The sequence below is a fragment of the Trematomus bernacchii genome, unplaced genomic scaffold, assembly GCF_902827165.1.
Source record: "Trematomus bernacchii unplaced genomic scaffold, fTreBer1.1, whole genome shotgun sequence".
Taxonomy (NCBI): Eukaryota; Metazoa; Chordata; class Actinopteri; order Perciformes; family Nototheniidae; genus Trematomus; species Trematomus bernacchii.
The window spans coordinates 1,210,676-1,221,457 of NW_022987801.1; the positions used below are offsets into that span (position 1 = coordinate 1,210,676).

Here is a 10,782-nt window from a genome sequence, read left to right on the forward strand (position 1 = left end):
AAAAACAGAAACAGTTACATTTTTTATTCTGCGCTAAAGTGTGTGTGCGTGCCAAAGCAAAAGCGGAAATCCCCCCTCTGTTGTTGAATATGTGTGTATCGCTGTCTGTGTGTTTGCCCTATCTGTTTGGGCTGCGTGTGTCCGTCTGTCTGTCAATCTGTTCCCAGCACAGTCTGTTTGCCAATCTGTCATATTCTGTTTGCTAGATAAGGAGATTTGAGTGTGTGTGTGTGTGTGTTTATGTGTGTGTGTGTGAACAGAGCACATTAATTTAAACTGCTATGGAAATGGCAGGCAGGTATCGTTGTTTCCTTACAGCTGAGATGATGCACACTCACCTAATTCCTTTGCTGTTTAAAGAACCCTTTTATATATAAATAACCTCACTGTTAAACTGAAACTGTAGCGTAACACCTCCACTAATCTCAAACATACGTTACATTCAAATGGCTGCAATTCAACAGCAACTAGGGGACGTTTAAGTTGTTCATTTTGCTCGATAAAAATATTCTCTTTTGTATAATATACAATACATTAGAGAAGAGCAAAAATGAGTAAAACCCAAATGAGCTTTTGAATGCACAAATTACTGATTAAAAAGAGACACATTTCAATGATTTCTGATTGCAACGTCCCTTGTCTGTTCCTCTCTGCTATTCATCCCTTCATTAGACACAAGTTAAAGTGAAGTGAAAGGAAATAAGAAAGAGAGATGGCAAATAGTCAGATTCACACCCCTAACCCTGTGCTTAGTGGTTGGGTTTTGCGCTGCTATAGGACCATAACTTTCACATGTTTACCAAGAGAAACAAATAAAAGCAGACAGAGTTTCCACATTAAATTGTAGCGCTAGATGAAATCACTGAAAGATTAACTGCCCCAGATCATGAAACTATGAAAGCACATATTTAAACTTTGGAAAATGTTGTGTGTTGTTTTGACCTCTTCCATCATAGTTTCTTTAACCCTTAGATGCATAAGTGGGTCTTTTTGGACCCGGTGAGGTGGTTTTCTTGAAGTATCTTTGTAATTACATTTTTTTATCATTTCATATTCCAGTTATTCCTCAAAAAACATGTTTTGGATATCATGCCATTCTAATTTTAAATTTACATTTTATACATTTTAAGAAATTGTAGTTTTTGCATTACTACCCCAAGCTTCCATAAGTGGGTCTTTTTGGACCCAGTGAGGTGGTTTTCTTGAAGTATCTTTGTAATTAAAAAAATGTATCATTTCATATTCCAGCTATTCCTCAAAAAACATGTTTTGGATATCATGCCATTCACATTTTTAATTTACATTTGAAGAAATTGTAGTTTTTGTATTAGTACCCCAAGCTTCCATAAGTGGGTCAAAACTGATGGAATCCTATGGGAAAACGTTTTTTTTTAAAATGTAAAAGAAATTTCTAAAATTATAAATAGTGAAAAATTAAATTTAAAATATGTCTAGTGTGAACCAAAATATAATACTAAATATTATACAAGAGATTTTTCTTAATCAAAATGACAAAAATTGCATAAAAACACATATTATTCTAATACGGGTCCTTTTAGACCAGGGGTCTCAAACTCAAGGCCCGGGGGCCAAATCCGGCCCGCGACTTCATTTTATGTGGCCCCCCAAGAGCTTGCAAAGAATATAATACGTTTATTATACGGTTACATGCCACTTTACAGAAGCAGGTTGCCAATAAACTAATGTCCCACAATGCATCTCGTTTTGTGACATGCACACTGAAGAGACTTGCAATTATTTGCCCTGGACTTCTGCTTTCAGACGTAGTTAATTACTAAGTTATTATCCTATCCGATAATAATCCAATTCAGAGGCAATAATGTAATATAATTTCCCAATTTGGGATCAATAAAGTACTATCTTATCTTATCTTATCTTATAATACATTATTTTATATATATATATTATATATTTATATAGTTACAACCGGCCCTTTGAGTGCAACCTTTATGCGAATGTGGCCCGCGATGAAATTGAGTTTGACACCCCTGTTTTAGACCCACTTATGGAAGAGTGTAGGGTCCAGTCACTCGTGCATCTAAGGGTTAAGGTGGAATATAGGTGGACTAGTTAGGCATAGTTTAGGTTTTTTGTTAGCTGTTTTTATATAGTACAAATATGGATTTTACACACGTCAAATAAGCATAATGCAGGAGCTGGTGGCCCATGTACTGGAGCTCGGTCCCTATAAATACCATTTACCTCCTGTCATTCCCTCTGCCTCCCCCTTTCAACACTATCACGTCTATAAAAGGCACTGGTTGGTTGCACACAAAAATGTAGCAGAATGCATTTCTTATTGCATATTCTGTGTAGGTTTTGATCACATCAAGTATTTCACTTTATTATGTGTATTAAAATATCTTTCAAGATGTAACTTGGATGACCTGTTAACATTTCTGTTGAAATTATCCTTATTTCAAGTTTTCGGGTCTTTTCAATTTAATTGGAACACAGCGCAGGAATAAGATTAACACTCCAGTACTCCTGCTAATCCAATGAAAGTTATTTTTTATGTTGTGATACTCCCGCTTTCAGTCTCATCAACTTTCTAATCATGCTTGTTTTAAGTCTACTTGGGAAAAGCTGTCATCCACCGCTCCACCCTGACATCAACCTATAGTTAGAGGCATCAAAATCCAACTTCTGATGCCAAATATCAACCCCTTTACATATTCCACACTCACATAATAATCCATTATATGTGAGTTGGCTGCCAGAGTCGATACTAGTGACAACCAGTGCATGGTTTCAAAGAATGCTGCTCTCATTTGCATTCTCAAGGCTCGTCTTTCACCATGATCATCATCTCAAGATAGTTCCCAGGCCATCAGAAAGTCATATAAGGGAGTTTTTCTTTTAAGGGAAACACAGGTTCTTAAAAAGGTTTCATGGAAAACCTTCAAATATTGTAGAGAAAAAAACCCTGTGGTGTCACTAAACATTCCTCACAAAGCTATGCTGAGGCATTTCTGCAAGTATAAATGTTTTCATGCACCCTAGAATGACTGAATGGTGAAATGTAATCCCACCTGGGAGCAACTTGTTGATCCGGAGCTTCCCCTGGGGTCCCTCCCAGACGCCGGGGACCCCCCCTCCTTCTGACTGCCCACAGAGGAGGAGTCTGAGCAGCTACTATGGACTGTGTGAGAGAAAGGTGGTTAAAGGTTAACAGAAAGCACCAACAATCAGAACATCTAGCAGTTGTTTTACACTTAAAATCAGCGTTTTGCAGCCTTATTTGCTCTAGGTAGTGAATCAAATGTCAAACACTGAAACCATCCTGCATTCAAGCATCATTTCCATGCATGGATTCTTCCCCATTTACAAAAGCATTGTGTGTATGCACTTTAATAATCTTAGAAATCCAAAATGACGGCATTATAATGTTTTCTGGAGAGGAGAACTGGGTGTACACTGGGTGTGGGGAGAGACAAAGAGCGCGGAGTCAGAGAGAGGAGGCATTTTTCTCATCCTGTTCAATGAATTTATAACACGCCGCTCTGTCCCAGAGGACAATTCATGCATTGAAACCCTGAGCTGCTGCTCTCAATGAGACACCTGGTGAGCAGTATGTGCACTGCACCCAGCCATGAATGGGAAATCACTTTGGCTCCAGCAGGCCTCACTGGGTGGTGGGTCTGGAATCTGAGGAATTATGTTTCCTCTTGTGTGTTTTTATTTCCATTTGTGGGCGGGGCCAGTGATCATATAGCATCAATATGTGATGTGGGTTCCATGAGGGGGGTTTTCTATAACCGGCCTCTGGTGGTTCTTTCAGTCATTTCCTTGTTTTTTCATGTCGTTTTTGACTATAATGTGTGTATTCAGAAGGGAGCTGTTGTGGAGGTGTAGGTGGGGAGAGCTGATTCTGTTCATAAATAAGTAAGAGCAAGACAAATGTTAGTTTTTAGCGTCTCAAACTCGTTTTTTTCCCATGGACTTTCATATAAGTTCCACTCTCCATTTATGTTGCTGCCTGAACATATAACACATATTATAAATACAGTTTTTGATTAGACTTTTGTGATCAGACTGCATTGTAGTTAATCGGATCATGTAAGAATATGTGGTTAAAATCCTTTGACATTAACATTAAAGTAGCCCACATTTTTAGATGAAAAAGGGCTTCAATGTTAAAGTAAGTACTATGTTTGGTATGCACTCTACATCATTTGAATGTCATAGTTGTATGCTACTTCAAAGAGCTGGTTAACCATCCGATAAGCCAATTGACAGAAGAATAATCGCCAACTGTTTTGCAAAAATGTCATAAAATGCAGTTCTCAGAATCTTAAAACTGGGATTTCCTGCTGTTCTTTTTAATATATCTTGTTAATCTCAGAGAACAAGACATTTAAAGCCATCTACTTAGAATTTGAGAATCTGACATTTTCTCACTATTGTCTGACGTTTTAGAGACCAGATGATTAATTGATTCATCTGGAAAGTATGTGCCGGATTGATTGATTATGAAAATAAGAGTAAATTGCAGCCGTTCTGTTTTATAATTTCCCTTTTGATACTTGGAGTTAATTGTACTTGTGAGTCTATTATCTGAGGTAATCAGGACAAAGCCACAGCTCTGAGACTGACCGCTGTGAGGGGATTTGATCACATGAGAAGTAAAAGGTGCGTTACATATTCTCTGCAGGCACGTCAGAGCTCTTCAAAATGTCTCAGCGCGAGGCAACTATAAAAAATTCATAGAATAGCCCGGGGGCGCCAGATTGAAAAAAAACATGTAGCACGTTATTACTTTGTCACATGGGAAGAAACAACCAGCACCGTTTAGTTTCCTGTCGGTAATCTCTCTCTCACTCGCGGCTCAGAGAACAAATTTGAACAGTCCAGTAATCTGATCTGGACTGACACACTTCCTGAAGACACAGTTTGAAATTTAAAGAAGACACTAAACTAACCTTTCCCCAAACATGATCACATCCTCTGTAAGATTACGTTATTTAGCGATATACCTATAGATACCAGGTCAGTTTACATACAAATCTGCGATGCAAATCCTTTCTTTTTCCACTCCCTGTGTACACAGTGCTTTTTCTACCTGTAGTTTCCCCGCACTGCATCTGTATAAGTGTTACAGATGTTTCCCTTCTGTCCTACCTCTGTCATTGAGACTGTAGATGGAGTCCAGTTCAGATCCAGGTGTTCCTGTCGCGTCCAGCAGCAGCTTACTGGAAATCCCCATGCAGAGCGACTCCTTCAGACACAACTCTGGGGGGAAAAATCATAGAAAAAAGGGTCTTTTTGTAACTCAAAACGGCACCATTCTTGGAGAAATCACTACAGTATTGGGACAGAATATTTGTATATTTTTTTATTATTGAATTATTGTTTGTGTACATGGCAACAATGCCGCTTAAAATGTCTCTTTATGGATACGGGAGGGAGATAAAGCCCTTGATAGGTCGCAGCTTTGACTGGTGCTTCATTTGCTCTGGAAGCAGAACACATTTTTAAGAACCCAGGTAAACCTCAGACTAAAATAATGTTCTGCAAGAATCATATCCTTGCACTATTGTATCTGTTTTATTGTGTTGCACTGTTGGAGGAGCCTGGGACCTAAGATTTTCATCGACATAACTACACTGTAGCTATGTACGAATGACAATAGAAGCCTTGAAAAAAATATCCTTGCAGTTGTTTGACTCAACCAGTCAAGTTGCAGTTTACATCCCTCAGACATTTGTGTGAATTTGTTACAATCAGAATATGAAATATCCATATTGGGTGGATTTGGGGTGGATTACGTTTGACTAAAAAAGAGCCTATAGCTGAGCCCTCTGAGGTCAGAGGTCAGGCTGTACCTGTGTTGTTGATGGCGTGAGTCCACAGCAGGTGGGCGATGTCTTGAGTCCAGGCCACTTTTCCTTCCCTGTCCTTGGCCTGCAGCGTGATGCAGTCTTTGGTTCGAGGAGCCTGACGCACCCACACTTCAAACTTCAGCCCGTCCCCCCCCACGCTCTGAGTCAGACCCATCTCACCGGTCTGCGGGGGAGAGGAGGAACATGTGATATAATAATAAGAATACGTTTATTTAGTATAGCAACTTTCACAGAAATAGAATTCACAAGAAAGAACAAAAGTTCAAATTAAGACCACACAAACACAATAACAACATGAGGCAGAAATGTAAGGTCAACATAAGCACAGAACACATCACACACATCTCAAGTGTAAACAATGTAAAGTCGAGAAGAAAAATAGAGGCAATGACGGAACATTTCGCCGAGAAAATAGACTGAAAAAGTGACATTTAAAGCAGAAACAAGTGAAATTGGACTTTACTTTAAATATAATATGTACAGAAATTAGATTTGTTCTCAGATTTCTTCAAACGCAGCGCTCAAGAGATAATGAAAATTAAAGAAAAGCATTTTTTGAGGTTGAAAAGTGTGTGTTTATATCTGTTTGTGTGAGGTGTGTTTATAGCTGTGTGTGTGTGAGGTGTCTGTGTGTGTGAGGTGTATTTATATATGTGTGTGTGTGTGTGTGTGTGTGTGTGTGTGTGTGTGTGTGTGTGTGTGTGTGTGTGTGTGTGTGTGTGTGTGTGTGTGTGTGTGTGTGTGTGTGTGTGTGTGTGTGTGTGTGTGTGAGGTGTGTTTATATCTGTGTGTGTGTGAGGAGTGTGTGTGTGAGAGGTGTGTTTATGTATGTGTGTGTGTGTGTGTGTGTGTGTGTGTGTGTGTGTGTGTGTGTGTGTGTGTGAGTGTGAGAGGTGTGTTTATATCTATGTGTGTGTGAGGAGTGTGTGTGTGTATGTGTGTGTGTGTGAGTGTGTGAGAGGTGTGTTTATATCTGTGTGTGTGTGAGGAGTGTGTGTGTGTATGTGTGTGTGTGTGTGTGTGTGAGAGGTGTGTTTATATCTATATGTGTGTGAGGAGTGTGTGTGTGTGTGTGTGTGTGTGTGTGTGTGTGTGTGTGTGTGTGTGTGTGTGTGTGTGTGTGTGTGTGTGTGTGTGTGTGTGTGTGTGTGTGTGTGTGTGTGTGTGTGTGTGTGTGTGAGAGAGAGAGAGAGAGATGTGTTTATATCTCTGTGTGTGTGTGTGTGTGCGTGTGTGTGCGTGTGTGTACCTTGATGCTGTGCTTGCAGCTGAAGGCGGTGCGTCCCGGGCCGGCGCTCTTCTGTTTGGTGAAGATGACGACGTGCTGGTAGAGGAAGACGTTCCTCACGCCCGCACGCTTCCTCCGAGCCCCCCCGCACACCACCGTCAGCTCGCCCTGCCGCACCAAATCACCTCGCTCCGCCACCGGAATCTGAACACACACACACACACACACACACACACACACACACACACACACACACACACTGTCACGTTGATGCACTTATCTTGGCCCGAGTCCCAGGCCCAGGGCTTTAATCTGCAAAAGATACCATCTTAATTTATATCTTAAGAGGCCATTTAGCTTTGAATTATGTTTTAAATGTGTCTTTTTTTTTTGCCAGGGGGTTTTAATAGTTCACTTTTCCCTCATCCACTTTTATTTAATTGAAGAAATAATATTGAAAAAAGGCAAATGAATAACTGGTGTCTGAGTTTTCTGAACATTTTAAAGAGCCAGTACGTCCATGTTTATTGCTCAGTAGCACAAACGTTTTTCACATCTTTATTACCTGAGGTTATTTAATCTTTAGGCTTTAATAACACACTTTCTCTCTGTTTCCAAGCAAATTTCTCATTCACCTACTCACATTTTTTGATTTACAGTTGCGAGACATTTCGGCTGCACACACTGAAAAGCCTTATTCTCCAGAAAATAAAGAATAGGACAAAGCGGTATTATAATTACAGTGCCTTGCGTGGTGACATGCTGCATTCCCCCTTCACAGGGATGCTTCTGTCTGTTGGATCTCTGCTGTAATTGGCCAGCTGACTCGCGTCTTTTGTTAAAAATGTGACTTTTGTTCAAGTCGATGACAGGGTTACAGGACTTTGTCATGTTGTTGCACATCCTACCAGAGGCAGATGGAGGTTTATAAAAGTCAAATCTTATGTAACGCTCCTCGAGGACTCGACCCAAGTGTAGCAAGGACACAAATAGACAGAAACCACACAGCGTTTTCTCAACTTCATCCACAGATTAAATAAAAATGACTGATCATTTAGAAGCAACCGGTCACACACATATATTTAAACCTCTAGATATGTGTGTGTGATGACATAAGTGATGCTTCACACACATAATGAACACCCACATGCACACACACCCATACACACACCTGCACTTACGGTCTTTTCACTTGGAGAGCGATTTGAAGTAGCTCAATGGGAGTGTTTGTGCTGCTGTGATCTCCCCTCGCTCGAAAAGGGGAGGAGAGGATAGTTGTGTGTGTGTGTGTGTGTGTGTGCGTGGGAGTCAAACGTTTGTCACGACTAGCTCTGAATGATGCTGCTGTGTAGCACAATATGGGGCAAGTGGATGTGGCGTTTTCTGACTTTTTGATAAAGGTTAAAGCTGTTTTTAAATCGGTAATTACTGTAAGAGTGGTACCAAAGTGTTTCCGTAGTGATTAGTCTTTTTCTTCCACTTTTATTGGCTGATTTCTCTGTTTGTGTTCAACGCTGGTTACTTTCATAGCTTGAAGTAAAACGAAATGATTTTTAAGAGCTGAAAGAATGGTATGTGAATATTTTCACTGGGGTTTTACATCCTCACACACTCAAAAGTCTTTGTGTTGTCTTATGCAAGAACATGTTCACAATAAACTTGGTTTTCATACCAAGCAAACATAACGTCTTGAAGTAGCAGCAAACATTTGAAAAATAAATGCTTCTTTGGAGACCGGAAGATTAGTTTGAAGTGCATTTTGATTAAGAATATTTGTGATATTTTGAATTCCTAAACAGTCAAACATTTTTTTGGAATTCTCCTTTTTAATAAACTAAAATCTGTAAATGTTTGAGTCTACAGTAGGAGCGATTTGAATTCTGTCTTTTTCCAACTGCCCGACCTCATTTAGATAAGTTAGTTTCTTTCCCTCTGAGAAAACTGAAACTGGGACTTGTTTCACAGTTGCTCAGTCACAATCTGGGACAAGCGTTCTCACCGGACATCCCACGATGAGTATTTTGAATTCATAAATAGTCAAAACAATTGTTTAAATTCTCCTTTTCACTAAAGAAAAATCTGTAAATGTTTGAGTCTAGGAGCGATTGGAATTCCGTCTTTTCCATTGGTCTGACTTCACCTAGATAAGTTAGTTTCTTTCCCTCTGAGAAAACTAAAACTGGGACTTGATTCACAGTTTCACAATCTGGGACAGGCGCTCTCACCGGACATCCCACGATGAGGTCGCTGGCCCTCAGGTCCTCGCCGTGCCGCTGGGCGTGTCTCAGGATGGAGAGGGCGGAGTCGGAGGCGGGGTTTATCCCTCCCAGCTCCTCCAGGGCCTCGCAGTACTGCTCCAGCCTCTGAGAGGGAGCCTGCAGACAGTGAGGGTAGGACAGGGGGGAGAGGGGGGAGGCAGGGGGGAGTTTGGACTGTTGGACAGGGGGAGAGAGAAGAGGGGAGGTGCAGGAAAAGGATAAGTTAGATCTAGTCAGTGGCGGTTCGATACCAATTTAACTGGGGGGGGGCCAGGCTGGGGCCAGTTATTTCATGAGGGGAACAATAAAAGCAGGTTAAAAATACAAAGACAGTATATAAAGTAGTTGTGTAAAATAAACGTAAAATACAGTAATTGGTATTTGTTTTTGTAAAGGTATTTGTTTTAGTAAATGTGAGTTACAGTCCTTTGTTTCAGTAGTTTTTTCATTTAGAGTATTAGTTTTAGTACGGAGCCCCCTAAAGGGACATGAAAATAAAAATAAAAAGTCAGGATAACTGGCTAGTTTTTTAAAAAAAATCTCGTGCGCACGAGATTTCTCTCTCTCTTTTAAAAAAAAAACTAGCCAGTTATCCTGACTTTTTTTTTTGAGAAAGTTACCGGTACGCCAAGGAGGAAGCGTAGCGCACAGGAGACAACCGTTTCATTGCAGACTGTTATGTTTACATGGGGAAATGACAGTGCATACATTATTTGAGATATATTTCGTACTCAGACTTCACTTTAAGGACATTTCGGCCAGGGGTGTGTGTGGTCACTCCAGGAGGCAGCGGGACGTGTAACTCAGAGAAGAGCAGCACCAGCGCTGAAAGAGCTTTTACGCACCGCCTACACTGTGTTTACCTTAATTCGAACAGCCAAAGAGTGACCGCCGGCTGTTACGTTTTAACCACACACACACACACACACACACACACACACACACACACACACACACACACACACACACACACACACACACACACACACACACACACATCAAACTGCCCAATTACTCCCCCATTTATCAGTTTTGAAGGAGATGTCTGGTCACCAAGGCGCTTGATGGGACTAAAAATCAGCCCGGGAATCTCGCCCAGCCCACGTAAACTGTCAACGGGAGGGAGCCTTGCTGCGGGGAAACGGTGGACCTAGTGGCCCGACCGGAGTGGGCCGAGTGGCCCGACCGGCCCACTTCGGTACCGGCCCATCGGGATTCGTCCCGATGGCCAGTCCGCCACTGGCTCTGTGTGTATGTGTTCTGAGTGTTTGTTTCCCTTTAAAACAGCTGCGGGCAGCAGGTAGCCTACTCTGAGAGTCACGGACATTAATTCATAGATCAAAGCAGACAGGAGATTGAAGGGCCATCTACTAATGACCATGTACCCTTGTGAGCTGTGAACCCTCATTTAATTTGATCTCATGCTTTGTAC

At 41.0% G+C, this 10,782-nt stretch overlaps 1 protein-coding gene across 1 annotated transcript in view; it reads right to left on the bottom strand.

Moving 5' to 3' along the window:
- arhgef40 (Rho guanine nucleotide exchange factor (GEF) 40) overlaps window positions 1-10,782 on the bottom strand; it is a 41,018-nt gene that overhangs the window by 3,372 nt on the left and 26,864 nt on the right. Inside the window, exons 21-25 of the mRNA XM_034150204.1 lie at window positions 9,318-9,524; window positions 7,114-7,296; window positions 5,847-6,027; window positions 5,143-5,253; window positions 3,054-3,163 (exon numbers count right to left, since the gene is read on the bottom strand). Coding sequence (XP_034006095.1) covers window positions 3,054-3,163; window positions 5,143-5,253; window positions 5,847-6,027; window positions 7,114-7,296; window positions 9,318-9,524 — 792 coding nt within the window. The remainder of the gene's footprint in view (window positions 1-3,053; window positions 3,164-5,142; window positions 5,254-5,846; window positions 6,028-7,113; window positions 7,297-9,317; window positions 9,525-10,782) is intronic.